The 24,639-nt window shown below is 39.5% G+C and overlaps 1 protein-coding gene across 1 annotated transcript in view; it reads left to right on the top strand.

The window, feature by feature from the left end:
* The window catches only part of LOC120796276 (regulating synaptic membrane exocytosis protein 1-like), a 110,607-nt gene that overhangs the window by 72,072 nt on the left and 13,896 nt on the right, over positions 1 to 24,639 (top strand). The window contains exons 11-24 of the mRNA XM_040138910.1: positions 1,381 to 1,427; positions 2,167 to 2,175; positions 3,461 to 3,597; positions 3,663 to 3,793; positions 5,013 to 5,184; positions 9,421 to 9,574; positions 11,830 to 11,992; positions 12,481 to 12,585; positions 13,193 to 13,252; positions 15,174 to 15,251; positions 17,924 to 18,013; positions 21,387 to 21,470; positions 23,973 to 24,038; positions 24,338 to 24,403. Coding sequence (XP_039994844.1) covers positions 1,381 to 1,427; positions 2,167 to 2,175; positions 3,461 to 3,597; positions 3,663 to 3,793; positions 5,013 to 5,184; positions 9,421 to 9,574; positions 11,830 to 11,992; positions 12,481 to 12,585; positions 13,193 to 13,252; positions 15,174 to 15,251; positions 17,924 to 18,013; positions 21,387 to 21,470; positions 23,973 to 24,038; positions 24,338 to 24,403 — 1,362 coding nt within the window. The remainder of the gene's footprint in view (positions 1 to 1,380; positions 1,428 to 2,166; positions 2,176 to 3,460; positions 3,598 to 3,662; positions 3,794 to 5,012; positions 5,185 to 9,420; positions 9,575 to 11,829; positions 11,993 to 12,480; positions 12,586 to 13,192; positions 13,253 to 15,173; positions 15,252 to 17,923; positions 18,014 to 21,386; positions 21,471 to 23,972; positions 24,039 to 24,337; positions 24,404 to 24,639) is intronic.

Consider the following 24,639-nt stretch of genomic DNA (forward strand, 5'->3'; position numbering starts at 1 on the left):
CCAAACACTCGCGAAGGGTGTGTAGAAAATATCAGTAAGTAATCTGCCCATTTTATTAGGAACCCTTAATCCTTTAACAAATATGGAAACAGTTTTGGTTTTGCTGTTGCCATTTTGCATCTCAAAATGAACTGAACTGAATCGTAGTTAGTAGGGATGCCAATTGATACAAATATTGGCTTTGTGAAAATAGCTGAAATTTGTCATCTCCAGCTAAATTAAACTGAAACTTGACTTGAACGGATGCAAAATGGCCAATGAGAAATTTCCATCAATGTAGCATTGCTTTGCAAGTTTTTTAGGCTAATAATGCAGCACCTGGGATTCCTCTTTTTTACTCCTGGTAAAGTCTGAGGATCCCAAAGTAAAACCTAGCAGCCTTAAATAAAAATGCTCTTTTCTGCTCTTATCTTAATCCCTTGGTTTGAAAGTTGGGACATTTGTATTCATAAAGCATCTACCTGTTTTCAATTTTTTATTTTGGAATGGGCTTCAAGGCAGCTTAGGGTCCATGAAACACTTATCAGTTTAATGTTTGAATTTAAAATCAGAAGTTGAAATATAGAAATTTGAAATAGTTTAACATTTTGCTTTCTTTCCAAGAGTGAAATGAAAAAATGGATCTCATCATCTCATGTTCTTACGTTAAGTACATAGCTGGAGCTGGGAGGTAATTAGCCTAGCTGCTTCCAGCATTTATGCTAAGATAATGCTACGCTAACAACGTACTTATCGCATCTAACTCTCGGAAAGAAAGTGAATAAGTGTAAATTATAAAATGTTGAACTATTACTTTAAAGACAATATTGTTGAATATCAGCTTTTTGCACTGTGGGTTACTTAAAAATACTGCACAGCCTCTTCATGTGCTACCAAACAAAGACTTTACAAAAAACCCTTCGTTTTTTAAATTTTGAATTCAAATTAACAAAATATGCTGATAAGAGTTACATACATTACCATTCTTTCTTTATATGACATGAAGCTGGTACAATGGATTCTGGTGTTTCCCATGGGATCCTTAATTGTGGTGTGGATAGAATGGAGCTGTAGTATAGGCAGAAGCCTATGGGTCCTCATCCGTTTTATTTCAGATGATGATTGGCCTGACAAAAATTCCTGAATGAGTTTGGGAAACACTGCAGTTATTAGAAGAGCTTTGCTCCACTTACATCTTCCCTTTGCTTCTCCATGTTTTCCAACCACATAACTTTTTAGTCTCAAACAACTTTTAACTATAGTGCTTCTTTTTTCCAGTAAGCAGCTACTAAATTAATATGCATGTATGCCTGTGCATCAAGAACACTACTAACTTTATTTAATCCCATTAGATGTCAGTAAGAGAGTGACTGACACGTGTTTTTGCTGCTTCTTTTTCAGTGATATCCCAAGAATCCCCGACACGTCCCACCCTCCATTAGAATCAAGTAGGTATCTCCCATGGGATATTGGAACATTTCTGTGTTTGTACGTCTGCACGTTTGTATTTTTCTTTGGCCGATTACCTGCCTATACATACAGTTAACTTTACAGTTACAGTTACATTTTACAGTTAATTGATATGAACAATTGTATGGTTCATATCAGTTAACTGTACATATTGTGTGGTTTATTCAGGTTAATGCTTTCCACTTACGAGGAAACCAGCAGTTAAAATTGCATCAGGATTTGCACAAAATCCTTTTTTTTACAGAGAGAAAGAGGCTTGATTGTATGTTATGCATTTGTGATGTATGAATTTAATACAAACTTTTTGGGAAATTTTCTTATTTGCTTCCTTTCCGAGAGCTAGATGAGATGATCAATACCACTCTCAAATCTGTAAATCAAGTATAGAACTGTGGCCAAGAGATGATTAGCCTAGTTTAGCATAAATACCGAAAGCATGAAGAAACAGCTAGCCTGACTATTTCAAAAGTTAAAAAAAGTCGACAACCAGCACATCTAAACCTCACTAAGATATTGTATCTTGCTTGTTTAATCCTTACACGATCAGAAATGTAAAAACAGCAATTTGTGGTGTAGGGGGAACTACATGCTAGAACAATTTTGTCATTGCCACCAGAGACCTATACTGAAACCTCTGCTCACCAACCTTATCTGGCAACCTGTGTTATAGCTAGAGACGGATATATAAACTAGTGTTTGGTAATGAGTGAGATTTAGCACTCGTTGGTGTATTTCTGAACTTTCGCAGAGCCAGGGTAGTTGTTTCCTCCCTCTTCCAGTCTTATGCTAAGCTAGCCTGATTGTCTCATAACTCCAGCTCCGAGTGCTGTCAACTTCTTATCCAACTCCCAGAGAAAGCAGGGAAAACAAAATAGTGTGTAATAGAGTGAGAGAAATTTCAAACAACAGCTGAAATATATAAGATGCTGTGACAAAATGTGCCGATAAAAATACTTAAATCCAAAACAATCTCTCAGTACATTGGTAGGCCATGATGATGATGGTCATATGGTGAACAGAATACTAATTTTGTGTAATGTTGGTTATACATTTTTTTTAATTAAATTAATTTCGGTACCATATTTAACTCTAAATTCATTCGGATTAAGCCACTATCAATCTTAAATCAAACAAGTATGTTATCCTACTGTGAAGAAAGGAAAATTATCTGTTTCATGACCCGTATAAAAAGTCTGGACCACTCATGAAATTTGTTCGAATCTAAGAGAAAATTTTAATTGCGAGAAAACTGGTGAATGCCACAGATTCTCTTGTGCTTGCGCTCTTGCACGTGCAACTTAGGAATGAATCAGTTTGTATGACTGGTTCTTGCATGAGGCCCAATGTGTTACCATTCCCCTCAAAATTTGAGGTTGAGAGTGTCTTCAAATATTGCAATAACAGCCATAGCTCCGTTCCGTAGCTACTTTTAAAGATGGCACACAGTTTAAGGCATATTGTATCTTATCCTGTTTTTCATTGGAAAAAGATTGGATTTTATTATTAACTTTTCATAACTTTAACCAGTAAGATAGCATCAGTGAAGAATTTAGTTAATCTGTGTGCAGTACACTGACACATTTTAGCAGGAAATTCACTTATGTCCTACATCTGTATTGGATGTCAAAAATGAGAAAATGGGTTTTCTGCATAAATCAGTACTAAAGATGATATTTGATCAAAAAACCTTTTTATAAGATATATATGTACTGGTACTTCTAAACAAAAGCCTGTTGCACTCAAAGTAGGACAGAAGCGTGATAATTTGTCATCCTGACAGACATTTCCATGTCTGGGGTCTTTTTTTGTGACATTGTCTAAGTAAAGGAACTCTTAATGCTGGATACTACAAATATATGAAAACACTTTTCTTTTTAGAGTTTGGCCAGATTATCTTTCTGCTCTTTAAAAAACTAATTTTCTTATATTTTTCCACTGACTCTGGTCTAGACTTGACTTTTTTGTCCCCTCTGTAATAGAACAAAAATGTTGTTTTCTTTTGTCTTCATAGCAGGTTCCAGTTCTTTTGAGTCACAGAAGATGGAGAGACCGTCCTTAAATGTCCTATCTCCCTCCAGTCCCGGGATGCTCCAAGATGCTCCACAGTTAATGCCAGGGCAACTCTCAGTGAGTGTGTGCACTTTGAGTGTGTTAGGCTGTTGATGTGTTAAAAAAGACAGCATCAGATTTGTTTGTATGTGTTTCCTGTTCAGGTGAAGCTGTGGTATGACAAAGTGGGTCACCAGCTAATAGTCAACGTGTTGCAGGCTGTAGAGCTTCCGCTTCGGCCTGACGGGCGGCCCAGGAGCCCCTACGTCAAAATGTACTTCCTCCCTGACCGCAGGTACTCCAACAATGCCTTCATAGGGAATCCTATAGATAAAAATAGATTGAGATGAATCACAATGGACTGCTTGTGAGCATTGCTTTAAAATGGAATCTAAGTAGGGATCAGAGAAGAGTTTAGATGAATCAGAAACACACAATAATCAGTGTAAATAAAGTGTAAATTCATTACATGTTCAGTCTACTGTACATATTATAAAAACTACTCAAATGTGATATTTTTGACATCACTACCAGGTTTCTGAGGCCTGGCTTTAATGCTTAATGTAATTTTTTCACTTGATATATTGAGAGTCCTCCTTAAAGGTGCTATTTGTAAGTATCTGCTATTACTAAATAGCCAACGTTGGCATTAACAGCTGTTTACTTAACAGTCTAGACGAAATGTTGTTAGTTCAGCATCAAACTTCATTCCTTTATGCACTTCTTCATCCTCTCATGTGGACTGGACTGGACTGAGGGCAGACTGAACACTACAGTGATTCACTATCGCAAAGTGGTATTATGAGACAGGACGGGCCAGGGCTAGCTGGTTAGCATGCTGACTTTAGTAGAAGAAAAGAAGTGATAGAGATAGAAGCAAAACAAGAGTTAACATTGGCATTGCTTTCCACCACTGGAGACAGCTCTTGGCAAGTAACATAATGAAGTTTGATGTTGAACTCGCAAAGTTTCTTCTAGACTGGTAAGTAAACAGCTGTTACAACACTGCTAACGTTGGCTATTTAGCAATAGCAAAAACTTACATATAGCACCTTAAAGCAATATTTCTACACGATAAAATAATACTTTTAAAAACATAAAAATACACAAAATATCGCAAACAATAAAATACTCAATCACTTAACTTAACAATGGAGTCCCCAACATGTTGTGTAAAAAACAGGTTGATAGTTTAGAGTTTCCCCCATGAAAAGGTACTGTACCTTCAGAGTTTAGTTAGAAGCAGCATCTAGTGGCCATTTAAAGGAACTCTAGGTTACAGCACTTCCATTGCTGCTTGGGAACAAAAATGTAACATGTAACCTCAGCTAAATGCCACTTAGAAATGTATTCCAGCTTTCATGAGTCACATAAGAGGAGTAAAGTTAGATTAATGAGTCACAAGCAGGCTTGTGATTTAGCTTCAACAAAGTTTTCGTTACTTCTTTTAACCACAAGACCAACAATCAAAGTGAGTCCACTGAAAAGGGGACTTGTTTGATTGTTTTACACAGTGACAAGAGCAAACGAAGAACAAAAGCAGTTAAGAAGACCTGTGAGCCCAAGTGGAACCAGACGTTTGTCTACACTCACGTCCATCGCAGGGATTTCCGCAACCACATGCTGGAGCTGACTGTGTGGGACCAACCCAGGTCACCAGAGGAAGACAGCACCTTTATGGGAGAGGTACCACACATGCACACGTACACGTGCGCGCACACACACACACACACACACACACACACACACACACACACACACACACACACACACACACACACACACACACACACACACACACACACACTACAAAGGTTACTCTCCTTTCTAGTTTGTAGCACTGAATTGAGTCTGGATCACAGTGGTTACCTTTGTGAGTTCACTGCAAATTTTCATGTTTAAATTGTCATGTCATGTTAGATTACCATAAGATGCACATTGTTTCATGTGCATCATATGGTAATCTTCAAAATAGTTTGTTAGTTTGTATATTATATTATTTATTTTATTTGTAAGGGACCATCTACAATATTAAACATAAATGTTGCCATTTTATTTATTGTACCAGAATTATCTTAAAGCTAATTTTCATCTACTGTTCCTTGGTAGATCACAGTTAAAAGAAAGCACAGAACAAACTAGACATCACAAACACCCACAATGTCAGCAACAAGTGATAGACAACCACCCCTAGAAAACAATTGAATTACCATGTTATTTAATTATATCACACAATATTTTCTCAGTGTCTCTTTGTTGCATAAACTAGGGATAATGGGCTTTCACACTTCATATACTATCATCATGTAGCTATTTCCCTCAGACTTAAGACAAAGGGAAAATACACTCACTATGCACTTTATCAGGAACACCTGTACACCTGCTTATACATGCAATTATTCAATCAGTCAATCATGTGGCAGCAATGCAATGCATAAATTCATGCAGACACAGGTCAGGAGCTTCAGTTAATGTTCACATCAAACTCAGTGACTTTGATCGTGGCATGATTGTTGGTGTCTGACATGCTGATTTGAGTATTTCTGAAAATGGTGATTCCTGGGATTTTCACAGACAACAGTCTGTATACTTTACTCAGAATGGTACCAAAAACAAAAAACATCCGGTGAGTGGCAGCCCTGCAGACGGACAGAAACACCTTGTTGATGAGAGAAGTCAGAGGAGAATGGCCAGACTGGTTGTAGCTGACAGAAAGGCTATTTTAACTCAGATAACCACTCTTCACAACTGTGGTGAGCAGAAAAACATCTCAGAATGCACAACATGTCCAACCTTGAGATGAATGGGCTACAACAGCAGGCGACCACGTCGGGTTCCACTCCTATTAACAAAGAACAGCAATCTGAGGCTACAGTGGGCACAGGCTCACCAAAACTGGACAGTTGAAGACTTAAAAAATATAGCCTGGTCAGAAGAACCCCGATTTCTGTTGCGGCACGCAGATGACAGGGTCAGATTTTGGCATCAACTGCATGATACCATCGACCCAACCTACCTTGAGTCAGCAGTCCAGGCTGGTGGTAGTGTAGTGGTGTGCGGAATGTTTTCATGGCACAATTGTCCCCATACTACCAAGCAATCATTGCTTGAATGCCACAGCCTATCTGAGTGTTGTTGCTGACTGCCTGCATCCCTTTATGGTCACAATTTACCAACTTCTAATGGCTATGTACAACATGATAATGCACCATGTCACACTGGTTCCATGAACATGAAAATGAATTCAGTGTATTTCAGTGGCCTCCCCTGTCACCAGATCTGAATCCAATAGAATGCCTCTTGGATGTGGTAGAAAAGGAGATTGGCAGCATGAATGTGCAACTGACAAATCTGCAGAAATTATGTGATGCAATCATGTCAACATGGACCAGGATCTCAGAGGAGAATTAAAGCTGTTTTGAGAGCAAAGGGAGGCCTTACCCAGTGTTACTATGGTGTTCCTAATAAATTGCTCACGAGTGTATATACAGTCTAGACGAAGACTGTATATTGAAGTATATGGTTCTGGAACAGAAGAAGTTACGTATTTTGTGTTTTGTGTCAAAGTAACAATTCTTTTGAAGACACATAAGTTAAAGCTGCATTTATTGATTTTTGTGAAGCAGCAAAACAAGCTGAGAAACCACAGCACATATTACAGACATATTATTTGCCACCTTATAAAGTTGATATAGCAAATATGTTAGCAAGAACTACACATTCAGCATACACAGAGCAACATTAACATTCATTTGGACACATGTTTGTGTCCAAGTAAACAATCTTATTTGTCCAACATTCACTCTATTTTAGTTCAGTTTTTTTGTAACCACTAACTCCTAAGGGAAATATCTGGTGAACTATTTTCACCAGCTAGTTGCTATCTTTGTTTGTCTGCCATTTGGGGCTGCTCACGTAGCAATAACTGGGTTTACCACAACTCCCTGCGACTACTGGAGTTGAGGGTGCCCCTTATGTGTAAATGATTCAAATCTTCAGTCCAGAAGCCCCTGAGTCAAACCTCATTCCTGTCCACAGACAAAAGCAGCATGGCAGTCTGTAAACATTTACAAACCAAGTGCTGTCACAAGTCACCTGAATACAAAACTAGCTTTAATGGAAACAGAGAATGGCACTGGAAACACATAGCAACACGACTTATTTCCGTTTGTTGCTATGGCGTTCTCAGCTCCGGTGCTGAACGTTAACAAAGTCAACTAAGCTACTTTTGAACCAGACATTGGTACAACCTCCTCTGATGCCAACCAAAACGATCAAGACTTCGGCTTACAGGCTGTCAGGATCCATGCAAGTCGGGCGCTCCTTGGTGCACTAGGATTTTATTACTGTATGACCAGGAAACAGACTTTTTGGACTTTTTTGGAAATCTGATGTTCTCGCATCACAGATGATAAACTACAAGGGCACTCAGAGATCAATGTCTGATGTATGTCAACGACAAATATTCAAATTCATAGTAAATGATCTGGATCTGCCCCAAAATGTAATCGATTCTTCCCTGGCCCATGCCCTATCCCTCCACCAAGTTCAGTGCAAATCGTTTGAGTACTTTTTGCGTGTTCCTGCTGACAAATAAACAAACCAACAAACAGACACGGGTGAAAACATAACCTTTTGGCAGAGCTAACAAATGCATTAAAATGTGAGTCTTACAGGTAAAAAAATTAGATATAGGCTGTTAAAACTGGAGTGCATCCTAACTGAACTGAGGCTAATTATCTATACTTGTATGTATACTCTACTTAAGGAACTTTATTGTCTTGCATTTTTTTTTGTACACTCACCAAGCACTTCATTAGAAAACCATTCTAATAATTGGAGTGCCTCCTTTTGCTCTCAAAACAGCCTCAGTTCTTCGTGGCATGGACTCCTTAAAATGTTGGAAACATTCCTTTGACATTGTTGTCCATTTTGACATGATTGCATCACATCATTTCTGCTGATTTGTCAGCTGAACATTCACACTGTGAATTTCTACCACACTCCAAAGGTGTTCCACTGGATTCAGATCTGGTGACTGGGGAGGCCACTGAAGTTCACTGAACTCATTGTCATGTTCTGAAAACAGTTTGAGATGCTGGGAGTAGCCATTACAAGATGGTAAATTGTGACCGTAAAGGGATGTACATGACCAGCAACAATACTCAGATAGGCTTTCAAGCATTCAAGTGATGATTGCTTAGTATTAAAAATGTGCCATGAAAACATTCCCCACATCATTTATACTCCCACAACCATCCTGGACTGCTGACAAAAGGCAGGTTGGGTCCATGGATTCATGCCGTTGACGTCAAATTCTGACCCAACCATCTGAGTTACCGTATCCTCTCGGTCAGCTGCAGTCAGTCTGGCCATTCTCCTCTGACCTCTTTCATCAACAAGGTGTTTCTGTCCGTCTGCAGAGCTGCCACTCACCGGATGTTTTTTGTTTTTGGTACCATTCTGAGTAAAGTATACAGACTGATGTCTGTGAAAATCCCAGGAATCACCATTTTCAGAGAGACTCAAACCAGCCTTGTCAGACACCAACAATCATGCCACGATCAAAGTCACTGAGATTGCATTGTTTCCCCTTTCTGATGTTTGATGTGAACATTAACTGAAGCTCCTGACCTGTGTCTGAATGATTTTAAGCACTGAACTGCTGCCACACGATTGGCTGATTGTATAACTGCACGAATAAGCAGGTGTACATGTGTTCCCAATAAAGTGCTCTGTGAGGGTAGAGTCTATGGCCAGAACATTTTTGGACTAAAGAAATACCAAACAGTGGATATTTAGAGCAGCACATGTAAAAGCTTTCCTCATATAATTTCTTATGCAGCTTCTACTGCTTCTAGAATCAACAGTCATGAGCAGTAGAGCAACATTTATTTACTAGGTGGATTATGACTTGAACAGATCCTGATAGAGCTGGAGACGGCCTTACTGGACGACAAGCCTCACTGGTATCCACTCCAAACCCATGATGTCTCATCCATACCGCTGCCCCGACCTTCCCCGTACCTGCCCCGACGACACACACACACAGACACCTCTGGCAAGAAGCTGCAGCGTAAGTCTGAAAATGTGTGTGTGTCTGTGAATGCACTTAATGTTGTATATTTATGTATAAGCTCCTTCATATCCTCTGTCTGTGAGTGTGCATGCACACATCATTGTATAAGAGAGAAAAGGTTGTGTATTGTTTACAGTGTTTGAACAAAGGATAACATGTATGTCAATGTAAATGTCTGTTTACACTAGCCTTCCTTAATACTGCGTTTGTGTCTGGATGGGTGCATGCATATATGTATCTATGGTGTATATACACATCTATGTTTGTCTGTGTATGTGTGTGTCTATGACTGTTTAGGTTCTCAGTGTGTAACAGAACCCTAATTTGATGAGGGTACAGCAATAGTGTCTGACGCTGGGTGGGGACTGTTTCCAAGTTTTACATGCAGTGTGTCCCAAAGCTTGTATTTTTTATTTGTGGTGCTGTTCTGGGGGTAGCTTTGCTGGGACAAGTGTCTTGGAAAATAGTTTTATGTTACCGAAATGAATCTGACTACTAGCACTATTATTTATGAAAAATTGCTAACATACTCTGCAGATTCTGGAATCTAAACTGAAATGGAAATCAATGCTGACAGGTTACCACAAATAAATCAGTGTTTGGGAAACACTGTCATGTTTGTAGACAGCATGTTGGCATGGGTGGGGAACCATGCAGGCTCCATGCTTCAGTCAGGGATTGTTCTGCCTCAGATGAGCTCTGAAATGAGTCTCATCTGAATATAGTTTGAAGATGTAAATTTCCCGACCATTTGCAAAAGCACTGCCACGTTTGCTGTATGCTGAAACACTCAGTTTTTTGTTTGTGTGTATATTAGTGTACAACTGTATACTGTAGAAGTCTGTGTGTGAGTGTTTGTCTTTTTATGTTAGGGCCAGACTGGATTAGGTACAGATTTGTTGACAAATCTGAGCTATTATAAGAATCAGATTACTTATTTCTCTGATGATTAGCTTTATCATCAGCGTTCTTTGGTGTAAGTGCCAATTCACTGTGACAAGTAAAATGTGGTGTGAATACCTGTATATCTAACTGAATTCCATATCAAAGTAAAAAACAGAATCCTACTTTATTTCAGTGTAAAATTTGAATGCCTTATACTGGCCATTTTGGGAACTTTGTACCCTAACTTTACAGTTCAGGTGGAAACACTGAATATTTCAAAAGTATTGAATTATTTTATGATACTGCTTACAGTATCAATCAAAAATATCAGCTGTATCAGTCAAACCCTACGGTATATCTGTGTTGTTGTGTTGTTAATGAGTGCTCAACTTAAAAAGAGAGACAGAAGGGATGGAAAAAAACACCACATCCCTTTGACCAACTTTTTGTTTTAATTCACATGCGTGGTAGGAATAAATGAAAAACCTTTGTAGCACTTTCTAAGGTAAAACTAATGGCCTACTCTGAGCTTTGAGGTGCTATTCACTTGGAAATGAAGCCAGTGACCTTGGAATCACAACAAAGCCTGACACAGTTGCACAGTTCTTTCCAAGGCTGATCAGTCTCTGTATTTATATTTTTATCTTTAGAGACAGTTCTGCCACACCACCAAAGAAAGAAAAAAGTTTTTTTTTTTTTTTTTACTACATTTTAAAAATACAGCACACAGTAATGAAAAATAGCTGGCTGCAGATCTATTATTGGGAAAATCTTTTAATAGTCTGTATACTAGTTGCCATACAATACAAGTTCAGTGGTATTAGGCTCCATGCTATCATGTTAGCATATACATTATTTTAAGAGTAGTAAACTCTGTGTTAACACTTTACCATACTAGGGCTTACATGTTGTGAGGTATGAGGGTTCCAGCATAATTTTAAACATGTATCTGGTGAGGTAACTTTAGCAGGCTACTAGCATGATTTTAAACGTATATGTTGTGAGGTAGCAGGCCACTAGCATGATTTTCAAACCCGAAACTGTTAAAAAGATGAATTGTCAGACAAAATGGATAACATTTAGCTAGTTTGTAGGTATGGCATACTTTGGCAGAAAACATGGTGGGTACTAAGAGACTCTACAGAAAAAAAATACTCCAGAGTTTAAGGCACAGTCTATGGTTTTGCAAATTTTTAAAGTGTCTTCTCTTTCATTTGCCATAATTAAACAAATGAATTCTATATATTATGTTTTATCCATGTTTGAAATGTTAGATGTTAGCATTTCTTTGCACTCATCCACATTTACATATGAGTGTGTGTGTGTATATATGTGTGTGCACATGCACGGCCATTCCCGCCCAGCAGCAGATGCGCGAGGCAGGGAGAGGCAACGGGAGCCCACGTCTACTCTGGAGGTTCCAGAGCACCAGAGGATGCACACCCATCATGTACGATCCCGCTCGGTCTCCCCACACCGTGAGGAGCAGGGCCGCATCCGGTCACGGCCACCCAATGTTCCCGCCCAGAGGTGAGGGTTGGTCAGTTTGAGGAGATTTGAAGTGATACAGCTCATTTTTTGAGGGTGAAGCACTAACCCCATATAAGCTTGAAAAATTGGCTGTACAACATTTGTAATGTTACCTTTCGTATTAGTATTTTAGCCAAAATATGAGTTAATACACTGCCTTGGACTTTTTGCTCACTTGCGTGACAAACTAGTGTATAAGTATTGAGATGGAAGGGCATACACAAACAAAGACCATTAACTGTAAAAAAAAGACCATTTGTAAGAGGTACAAGCAACATGGTAGCTAGAGAGAGGAGGAGTGAGAGTTTGTTAGAAGGCAGCAAACAGTCCATCTACTAATGAAATGTCTGTCTGATGAGGAACACACAGTCCTGCCAGCTCTGCTTTTACTGACTGAGCCAAATGAGCCCAGCAAGGAGTGTGCTGAAATACCTAACCTAAGTCTTTCCTTCTTTCTTTCTTTTTCTTTCATGCATGCTTTCTTTCAGGAGTTTGGATGATGAGCTTCCTCATGCTCGTCGCTCTCGTTCTCCGACCCGCTACTACGATGCTGCCAAAGGTCGTCACCAGGATGAAGAGTACCTGGACGACAGGTGTGTGTGCCTGTGTGACCGCTTGTGATTTATCTAATTAGAATAAATGTCATCGGAGTTGTTTCGAGTGTTTGTCAGAAAAAATTCGCACTCTCACTGTATTTTTTTGTGTGTTTCAATGACCGCTCATTTGCGTGCCCAGTTGGAATGAGACAGTAGTTTTTTGTGCAAAACTGTGGGTCTGCTGCATTGACACCTTTAAGTGTGAATACTTGTTATAAGCATTACTAAAACTTCATTTTATCAAACAGGTTAAAATCTTTTGTTTACCTTTACTTTTTTTAGAATATTTCCTGGTTTTGCTTTTCTGCCCTTTCTTACACCAAATTTCTTTTTTTCATGACTTTGTGACGTTTTCTTTGGTTTGGTGCAGTAGCTATTAAATTGATTGAGAAAGTGACTTTAGAGCACTGTTTAGACAAAAAGGCTTTAGTTGCAAAACTCTGGCATTTCAGCAAAATCTGTGGCATTTAATGTGTGTGTGCTGTGTGTATAGCAAATCAGCTACAGCTTCTCTTTCCTGTTCACCCTCTTCTCCCTCTGCTCTTCTGGTTTTTTGACTGTTGTTAATTTCCTCATGTGTTATCCATCCCCATGATAACGACAGTGAGATCATCATGATCCACCAGTCATTGCGAGGCAAAAGTGCTGAGTGCCTCCACACCAGGTAAACTAGCCAATCATGACATTTTGTTTACATTTAGATTCTGGATATGGGTTCTGGATCAGTTGTAGTTTTATCTGTGTAGTGTTCTTAAGAAGGATGAAAAAAAAAAATATATATATATATATATATATATATATATATATATATATATACTGTATTATAATAATCATCATCATTCATTATACCGAAATCTAGGCACTTTTAATTGTGTAAAACGTAAAATAAGTGTTGTAAAAGTCAATTGTGTGTCATTTAAAATATATAGAGAACGTAACAGTAACAGGGCAAGGCAAAGGCAAAACACACTTGAGCAGTGGTAAAATTTTGGCCTTTGGAAGGCAGGTGATATTATATTCTATATTTTGTTATTGTCAACAGATACCATGAAAAAATACCAACAATGTTTTCATTGCCCATCTCTCAGTACTTTTCAACTTCCCTACCCTGTCTTTGGCTCTCAATCCCAAGCCAATTTGTTTCTACTGAAAAAGTTCATCTTCAAAAGCTGGTTAGGGATATGTAGTTTAAATTTTCAAAAAAGTTTGAAAAATTCTTTAAACAGCTGGCTACTGTAGTTTTCAGAAAACGTTATTCAGATAAGAGAAAATAGTGTATTTGTTGGGGACTATGGCCATGGACTATTACACATTTAGATTTTCTCTGAGGAATAAGATATATCAGGCTTTAGATACACACACAAACCTTGTTAGTAGGATACATTTATTGTTGGTTTGTCCCTCAGAGAAGTACACTAAAATGTCAGTTAGCTCTCGCAATAATTTCAGGTAAGTGTCTGGAAAGTAACAAATGGAGAATAGGCAAACAGAAGTGTTTACTTCCTACATTCTGAATAATGTAAATGTTAGTATAAATGTCAGATGTACTGCTGCCTCAGATCCACAAGAGGACAGTACAGGACCATGATTGCATGCAAGCTGTGATTCTCAGCAGGCTGCTATAATAAAACCAGGCCAACAGTAAGCCTTGTTAGGGCTAGAAGCTAAAAGCTTATCCAGCTACTGTGTCGTAGAGCGATCCATTCACACTGGCCCTCTAGTACAAATCAAACTAGTGATTATATGCCAACTTTGTCTTTGCCACTTAATTGAAATGATTGAGAGGTCTCTGCACTCTGTTCCCATATCCTGATACAGTTTGAGATATCAACATATTTAACATTTGTCTATAGTCATATAACTATAGTCATATAGTCATCTATAGTCTACTCCACTAGAGTCATCTCCATTTCTATTGTCAACTATAGTGACCTCCACTTCAGTCTTAGATTGCTATTTAAGCACACTGCCCGAGAGGGAAATTACATTCTTTAGAACACATCTCTGTGTTTCATTAAAGGCAGATGAATGTTCTCTGTATACAACCACAGCTCTCTATTAGAAACATTATAAGCTGGTCACACGTATTTTGTACTTTCTCTACACATGGATGCGTTTTAAGGGAGGGCAGTGTTTTAAAGTTGGTCAGTTGAGATTAGAGGCAGTTTATGATGCTGGTATGCCTGTCATGCGGTGCTGTAGTTCTACTCGCTTACACTGCAAGAACACCGAAGCTTAGCCAGTGATTTTTGCAAGGAATGCATTGTTGAGAAACACGTTAGAGAGCAGTATGACTGTTGTGAAGAAATAACTGAGACAGGAAACCTCCCTTGCTTTGATGCAACCTAAAATTGAAAATCAATTAAATCATCTGATGGGCCAAACTAATTTATTCTCTTTGAACAAGTTTAACCCACAGTATCTTCAAATAAGCTAAATAACATACTACAGAGTATATAAAATCACTGGTTAAGTGGCACACTTTTTTCTGTTGTCGAAACACTCCCACACACTTGTTATTTATCTTCCTCCACCTATTCCTCTTATTTTCCTACTTCTGTTTGCTGCATGCATGCTAACATCAGAAGATCTACTAGGCACAATAACACACTGCCACCTAAGATGCCACTTTTGTTCAATGGTATCCACAAACATGCAAACAGGTAAGTGTAAAGATATGGTTTCAATATGCTTCAAATGAACAAAGTGTTTATATTTGGAAGCGTTTTTCCCATTCTCTATTCCCATTTCAAATTTTTCTTTAAACGATATGCTCAGTGTTACTGAACTTCGAAACACAGGTCTTTTCTGGTTAATGCAACAATCCTGTGAAGTGACACCAGAACTTCCGGGTTCTGTTCAAGAAGTAACAAAACCTCATTCAAAGTCCCATTGACATTTTTAACCCGTGCCATGAAGATATAACATATAGCCTTGGAACAGAACCTTTATTGCCATTATGTTGTTTGGCTCACTTAATGTGTTTCGATAACTACGGCAAGTCTTTGAAAAACAATCTCATATCATTTATTAAATATTTATGTTTTTACCGGCCTTTAACAAACTCCTTATCCCATCAGCCCTAGACATTTGCAGGCTGAAAGTCACAGTTGGGCACAATAGGTGCATCCATGAGCAGGTCAAGGGGTCGGGCCTAGCTCTTTGTGTATAATAACAGCAGTACAAAGAGGACTGAATGTTGTAGAAGTAGTTAGATTTCAGAGATTACAATTAGAAAGTTGAAAAAATTACTAGAAGACAGAATTGGTGAGTTTTATGGATATGGACGAAACCAAGTTACAATGATGTCAGTACCTGCGCTGCTGCACTTATAATTTTATTTCATGGGAGCTGTAGTTCTTCGCTTGTAAAAAGAAATAGTTCATTAACTGTCAAAATCACAAAAGAACCAGTACTGCAGTGGTTGGCGGTTTGTCTTAGAATATGGAAAGAAAATCTTGAGGAACGTGCTTTGTTTTATCACAAAATCAGATGAAAGAAATGCTGAATGAGAGACTGCATTGAGTTCCAGAAGCCAATGGAACAGAGGCAGGTGCGAATGTGACATCATGAGTATGTTTCTCAGGTTCATATAATGGCCCACAGTTGATTATTTCATCTTTATTTCTGAGGAATAATGTGTTTTTCATCAGGTTGGCATGGCAGATAGCTTTAATATTACAATATCAGTGAATCTCGGCGGCTGTTGCTATGGGGAAGAATCCAGTCAGAGGGACAAATCACAGTGAATTCAGAGCGCTGCTATTTGCAGTTGTAAACAAATCATGCCGCCATAGATGATGAATTCATTCAAAACTGACCCAGAATGTAAAAGTGAATTAATTTAAGCTGCAGTTTGTTTATCAGCTTCCGCATAAGTATAATATTTGGCTTCTGCCCGCTGTTAGCGGCTTACATAAAATTATTTTAATCTCCCTGATTGGGTTTTTTGGTCGAAATGCACTTCGACTTCTACCCTGAAGTTTTTATACACCTTTAAATTTTTATTGAAGAAACAGAATTTTTTCTCCATCACATTTGTTAAATTTTTGTACTAATGATTCAACCAGGAGAGCTAAAATTGTATGTTTTTAAAATGAATGGGACTTTCACTTCTGGAACCAGGAGTACCCACCAGACATGAAACTCTATGGCCATGCTTGAAGGCAGGGCAAGTCTGCCAACATGGCCTCTTCCTGGCTGAATCACATTACCTCTCTGATCTCTCACCAAGAGTTCTGTCTTTTGTGTGTCTTTTTAGTCTTGATACCAAGAATCGTACAAATTTGGACAATGGTGCACACTTTCAAACAGTTTTCCTCAAAGGGAGAATAAAGGTTCTTAAAAAATACACAAAAAAATGATGGAAGCTTGAGAGAAAAGTTCAAACCCTGACTACTTTCACACCTCTGCACACCTGGCCATTTGCTGTTGCCTGGTTCAGAAAGTAACAAAAAATGCAGTCACTATTTCCAATTTTGGAAAGTGCCTTTCAGACGCTGTTAAAAAGTCTGACAAGCACTTCGTTTGAAGCATACTGAGGCCTGTAGACATTTTATGGTGCCAGTATAATTTTCCTCCATCAATTGAAAAGCAATTAATCATTTTTTTGAAGTTAGATTTTATTAATATTAAAAGTTGGGATATATGCAAAGCTGTACATATTTATAGCATAGATGGAGTCACACAACCTTGCAATCTTCAGAGGCTTGTGGACTTCTTTTTATGTGAGTATATTCCACAGCAGCAGAGGCTTAATATATGAAATTTCTTTCCTTTATTTTGTTTCATTTGCAAATGCATGCTATTTTTGAAATTTTTGTCTTGTGACTAGTTCCACGCTGCCTGCATGTCGAAAGATGAGCTCTGTCATGGGATCGCAAATAGTCTTGGCAACACGCCATTCCATCACACACCGTGTTTTACTATCGACAGATGAGGTGACAGTTAGGTAAGACACACACACATATGAATACAGATTATTATCAATGATTAAACATATGAGTGTAAGCCTTCCAGGTTGGGAGAAAAGTGCAGAGAGCATTCCATCCTTTGCCATGACAATCAAAAAGCACATTTTCTATCATACTCCATCTCCATGAAAACCATGACAGCTTATGGACACCCCCATTCTTACGCCAGCCAGTCAGTCATGGTTTAGTTCTCAGACTAGCATTATGATTTTGGAATTTAACCAGACTTTATTTTAAAATGTTTTTTCTGTTTGTCCATTGTTTTTCTCTTTGTGTTTGTTTCTGTCCTCTCGTCCTGTCTCCTCTTCCTTTCCTCCTCCTCTTCCTCCATTGGATGGCATGTTGTGCTGTGGTGCCTCTAGTGATCTTCAGCCTTCTCTGGACAGGCTTAGGAGTGCTAGCGCCAACTGTCTGATTCCAGACAATCATGTCCCCTCACCAGAGACTGAAAGGTACCAGCCTCTGTACCCAGCACCCCTCCTGTAGTCCTCCTGTAGTTTCTTGTTCTCAACCTTTCGTGGTCTTTGTAGTTTTCTTTCCCCTATAAATGGTTCTACACAAACTGATTAAGCTTCACCCCTCCTCACTCTACCCACACCCCTACTGTTACACTAACTCTTCCAATCTGCTGTTCCACCTAGCAGTTCCTGTACTTTGCATCTATCCTCCAAGTTGTCTATGAAAGTGCAACAATCTTTAAACATTGCAAAATATGACATTGAGTATTCAATGACATATTCAATATGTCATTGAATACGACATATTCAATATGTCACTGAAGTTTTAGAAACTAGAGATGTGCCGATATATAGTTTTTTACTATACATCTTGGGGAAACATTCTGATGGTAACAATTCCGCCAATACCGACATTACCGGGATTATCAGTGTTTTCAGAAGGCATCATGAATACAGCACAGCTCTGCTGTTTTTTTAGCAGTATTATTTTTATAAACCACAAGGGAGCCCTTTTTAAAAATCAGAGACAGCAAAACTACAGAGTAGTTGTAGCTACTCTACCCATGGCTTTAAGAGCCCAATATAATTGTGCTGCAGTCCATTACTATTGTGATATAACGTGCTGCCTTTTAACACCCAACAGGCAACTTACTCAAAGTTCTTGAACCTCAGAAAGCCTTATAGACATGTGCGTCAGATCATAAACTAAGGCTGGCATGCTTGTCACAGAGAGCAAAGATGAACTGGCACAGAGACTAAATAGACTAGAAAAGGGGAGACAATGACACACAGGTGAACCAAATCAGGGGCGGGGCAGATAATCACAGTGGCGTCCAACACATGAGGGCAGGATGTGGGGATCTGAAATGAGGAAAAAGGTAAGTGACACAAAATAAAAAAAGGAAGAGCACACAACTGAATGGAACCAAAAAAACATGACCGAGGAAGTAGAGTGGGACATGCCCCCCCCCACGTCCTGACCAGCCTGGTCTGATGACGCTGGTGAAAATCACTGATGACATCTGCAACCAGAATGTCACTAGAGAGGACCCACAATCTCTCCTCAGGACTGTACTTTGTCAAAGGCCTTGGGAGAATAGCCAGACACATTGACCTGGATGATAAGTAGGAGTTAGAATCTGTCGACGATCCACCGGCCTCTTGTTCCTAGCAGCCATCTTGAGGAGCTGACACTTGGTCCAGCTCCAGACGCGGTGGCAGCAGCATATGAAGGCTTGAGCAGAGGGAACTCCCACCTTGGCCTCCAACTTGGGGGACAGAGAAAGTTGGTAACCATAAGCACACAGGACTTGGGTTGAGACCAGAAGCCCAGCAGGGCAAGGTGTTATGCGCATACTCAACTCATATGAGATCTTTACTCCAGGTGAAGGGTTTGTGGGAAACCAGGCAGCGTAGACAGATCTCCAGCTCTTGGTTCATCCTCTCCTTCTTTCCATTGGATCGGGGATGATACCCGGAGCAGAGGCTGACTGTGGCTCCAATCAGGGAGCAAAACGCCTTCCAGAACTGTGAGATGAAATGAGGCCCCCTGTCACACACCACATCCCTGGGAAATCCATGCAAACATAACACATAGGACAACATAACCTCAGCCATCTCTTTGCCCAAGGGCAACTTAGGCAGGGAAATAAAGTGCACCATCTTAGAAGATCTGTCAACCACCTTAAGAATGGTGGCGTAACCTTCTGAGGCTGGCTGGCCTTTGTCAAAAAGTCCATCGAGATGTCTGACTGTGGACAATGAGGACCAGGTAGGGGATGCAGGAGATCAAGAGGCGAGCACCGGAAACTCTTATTCAGGAAGCAAGGATGTGTGGGCCAAGTGGATGACCTGCAAATGGAGGGGAAAAGGAACAAAAGCTCGTTTGTAGGGCAACCATTCGGCTGCACACCACAGAGGCAGCCGCTGCTCTCCAAAAAAAACCTCACTGTGTCCCTGAAGTTTGCCAAAGAGCAGCTTGAAACACCACAACAGTACTGGAAAAGTGTTTTGTTGACTAATGAAACTATGGTTGAAGTTGTCAGGAAAGAACGTGCAGCTCTATGTATGGTGTAAAAAGGGCACTGCATACCAACATGAAAACATCGTCCAAAAGGTGAAGTACAGTGGAGGGAGCATCAAGATGGGTGGGTGCTTTGCTGCCTCTGGGCCAAGACATCTCACCATCATTGAGGGGAAAATAAATTGCCAAGTTTATCATGTCAGGGTGGCTGTGTGCCAGCTTAGGCTCAGTAGAAGTTGGGTGATGCAGCAGGACAATGACCCCAAACATTGATGTAAATCTAATATAGAATGGCTTCAAAGAAAAATATAAAAACTAAAAAATCATCCTTTAGGAGTGGCCCAGTCAGAGCCCAGACCTTAACCCAAAAGGTATGCTGTGGAATAACTTCAAGATAGCCATTCACACCGGACATCCTAAGAATGTGGATGAGCTGAAACAGTTCCGTAAGGAAGCTTGGTCCAAATTCTTATACATCATTGTGCAGGTCTAAACCAAGCTAACGGAAGCTTGTTCGAGCTTATTGCTGCCAAAGGAGGTTTAATAAGTTATTAAATTAAATGTTTCACTTATTTTTTCCTCCAGCACTGGGAATTTTTAATGGGTGTGGTTCAATAAAGACACAAAATACTGCAATTGTTTATGTAAGTTTAAGCACATTGAATTTGCATACACTTGTGACTGAGATGAGGATCACAGATCACACTTTATGACCAATTAATGCAGAAAAATACTTTTTCTTGCCAATGCAAATATGTTGAAGGAGTTGTGGGTCACTGTATTTATTCATCCTGTCAATACTGGCCTTGAAGTGATACCTCTTTGGTGTGACTGCACTGTAAATCATGGGCATCGGAATCCTCACTCCTTGGTCCGCTGAGTGGGTATCTCCATCCTAGAAGTCACATTTCAGTTTATTGTTGGTATTGACTACCAGGAAATTCTTGAGTGTTCCTGGCTCAACAAGAAAACACAAATAGGGATTTCATGCTAGAAAAATCAGGGATGGGTGGACACCAAAACAACGCTAAAAGTAGTCTGAAAACTAGAGTCCAAATTAGAGCTAATGTTGTTTTGTGTCTGCTGGTTGTGGAAATAGACAACAGTTTGCTAACAACTTTGCCACATCAACTCTATGAGGTGATAATATGTCCATGTTGTGTTTACAGCTTGTTTCACTGCCCCCAAGTGGTCAAAAAATACTCGTAGCCATGGAGGCACAAAGAGACTTAGGCATCTTTTCACTATGTGCATGACTAATACTGGAATAGTATGGCTTTGTGATTTTGTAAAGGCTTACTGATTTGGTCATATGGGTGATATATTTTGTATGTGTACACATAGAAAATCTTTGTCACGTTCCCTGCCCCGGAGACGTCCGGCAAGTCCCAGGATTCTTATTCAACATGCTTCCCCTGAGGATGACAGGTACCCTTTTGTGGACCCCCAACTGCTTCCTCTTAGAGCTTGACTTGTGCCTTAAAATCTGATGCCATTACTGTAAAACCCTGAAGTTTTTTCTTGAATTATAATGAAAGGAGAAAGACTTTTTATATAAGGCAATATATTACCAATTCTCACGTTTTTTTCCCTCACTATTTTATGTAATGTAAGGAAACACATTCTCTCAAATCTGACTGAAATCCTCTTGGTTCAGTTGAGTCTTATTGGGTTCAGGCAGATGTCAAGCTCTACCTTGTATTTGCAGCTAACACTAATCTCTTTACAGAGTTATATTTTGCGAATAGCTGGTAGTGACTTTGCTGCCTAAACTGTTCCAGCTCTATCTATTCTGATAAAAGTGTTGTGTGTGACTTTATCTTGTATTGTATACAAGTATAATTTAACTTATTTCTATAAAACTTAGTTCAGAAGAAAAGGGGCTGGTTTTCAGATACAAGCGCCTTTAAATAAATAGTTCAACATTTTGGGAAATATGCTTGAATGTCCATATCTTTCTCATGTTTGTCAGTTAAATATACTCAATGAGCACTTTATTAGGAACATCTGTACACCAGCTTACTAATGCAAGTATGCAGTGGCCCATTGAAGGGCAATGCATAAAATCACGCAGATACAGGTCAGGAGCTTCCGTTACTGTTCACATCAAAAATCAAAATGGGGAGGAATGTGATCTCATTTACTTTGACTGTGGCATGATTATTGGCGCCAGATGGGCTGGTTTGAGTAGATGGAAATGCCTTGTTGATGAGAGAGGTCAGTGGAGAATTGCCAGACTGGTTGGAACTGATAGCTACGGTAACTCAGATAACGACTCTTTACAACTGTTGTGAGCAGGAATGCATTTCAGAATGCACAACACATCCAACCTTGAGGCACATGGGTTTCAGCAGCAGGAGACTACGTTGATTTCCACTCCTGTCAGCCAAGAAGAGAAATCTGAGGCTGCAGTGGACACAGGCATCACCTTGGTCTGATGAATCTGGATTTTTGCTGAGGCACACAGATGGTAGGGTCAAAATTTTGCATCAGCAGCATTAATCCATGGACATAAACTACCTTGAGTCAACAGTCCAGTCTGGTGGTGGTGCTGTAATGGTGTGGGGAATGTTTTCTTGGCACACTTTGGGCCCCTTAATACCAAGCAATCACCATTGAAATGCCACAGCCTATCTGAATATTGTTGCTGACCATGTGCATTCCTTAATGGCCACAACTTACCTTCTTGTAATGGCTACTTCCAGCATGATAATGCGCCATGTCACCAAGCAAATGTCGTCTCAAACTGGTTTCATGAACATGAGAATGATTTCAGTCTACTTCAGTGGCCCCCCCAGTCGCCAGATCTGAATCCAGTAGAAAACGGGAGATGGGGAATTGGCAGCATGAATATGCAGCTGACAAATCTTCAGAAATTATGTGATGCAATCATGTCAACATGAACCAGGATCTCAAAGGAATGTTTGCAAGATCTTGTGGAATCCATGTGATGAATAACTGAGGCTGTTTTGAGAGCAAAAGGAGGCCCTACCCAGTGTTAGTATTGTGTTCCTAATAAAGTGCTCAAAGTTACAGCCGGGAGGTTACTCTTAGTTTAACATAAAGATTTTAAACAACAGTTAAAAGCTAGCCTAACTCTATCCAAAGGTATAGATTAACAAATTATATAACGTGTAAATTAAAGAGCTTTAGAGGTGCTGGGAGGCAAATTTTGTTAGTTGAAACATTTGAAGTTTCTGGTAACTATTTCAAGTTTTTTTGCCAGGTTAGGCTAGTGTCTCCCTGCTGTATCTTCATATTTAATTGACAGGTATGAGTGGTATCAATCCTTTCCTAACTCTCAGCAAGAAACCAAGTGTTTTTCCCAAAATGTTCAACTTTTGCTCTAAACTTGCTTATAACTGAAATTACAATTTTCTTGAAACCAATTGTAGTTGCATTTGCAAATGCAGGGTTTCACTGTAATTTAACAAATACAAGATGGAATCATAAGCTATTTGTGACACTTTTTGCAGTTTCTACTTTGTTTCATAATTTGTCACTCACATTGCGTATAAGGTTGCTTGTATGGATTTTAGTTTGTGGTTGGTGTTTTTCTGGTGTATAGTTTGAAGAATTTTAGTGAGTAGTTTTGTCCTGTTGCTTTTGTTCCTCCTTACTTCATGGTTTGGTCCTCTTGTGAACTCATGGTGGTTTTTACTGGTTATGGCGTGAAATCCTGCCTTGCTGACTTTGCTTCCTGCAGTCTTTCCAAGTGTACTTTTTGTTAAGGGAATTTGCATCCGCAGCTTATGTGTGCTCACCTTCTCCTCTCAGTCTTTGATACGTCTCTCTTTTTTCAAGGTTTAGTAATGACTAAGAATTTCATATAGACTGTGCGTGTGCGTGTGCGTGTGCGTGTGGGTGTTTGTGTGTATGTGTGTGGGTGTGTTGGTGATGCATGTATCATCTTTGTCATCTTCATATCCATGAATGGAGAATATGGATGCTACTTCCTACTCAAGAGACTTTAATTCATCTCAGTACAAAGAAGAGGTACACACACACTTACGTGTACACACATCTGTGCGCACTCACACAGGCACACTTACAGATGAAGCATGATTATGTGAGACCCCTTATTCATATCACCATCATACCATGCATCACAGCATGCCTCCTATTTCCTGTTTTCCAGATCATAAACTTATAAGGCCAATGACATCCCCCGACAGTCAGACTCTTTTAAATCTAAATGATTTATCCTCCATCAGGCTCTCTTCCATCCTCTCATCCATCCATCCATCTTTTTTTCTGTTCTGTATTGCTCCGTTTGCCCATCCACCATTCTGCAGACAGCCTCGGACCCTGGAAAGACCTGAATGTCAGACTCTTGGCAGGAAGCTCACTGACAGTGGCAGGTAAGGGTGTACTGTAGGCCCAGCACAAGTCAAATGGTAGTGTCTGAGGTCATTGACGGGAAGAGCTTGAAATTACACAACCAGCATAATTTTTTTTAAATGTCTATCACTTGAAGCTTTTCAAATCAACTCACCAGTTTGAAAGAAGCCTTCTCTATTCGAGTTAGTGTTAGATTAAAGCAGAGATCCTGACTATTTTCCTGTCATGGCCTTTCACATAGACCCACAATAAATCA

The sequence above is a fragment of the Xiphias gladius genome, chromosome 11 (assembly GCF_016859285.1).
Source record: "Xiphias gladius isolate SHS-SW01 ecotype Sanya breed wild chromosome 11, ASM1685928v1, whole genome shotgun sequence".
NCBI classification, from domain to species: Eukaryota; Metazoa; Chordata; class Actinopteri; order Istiophoriformes; family Xiphiidae; genus Xiphias; species Xiphias gladius.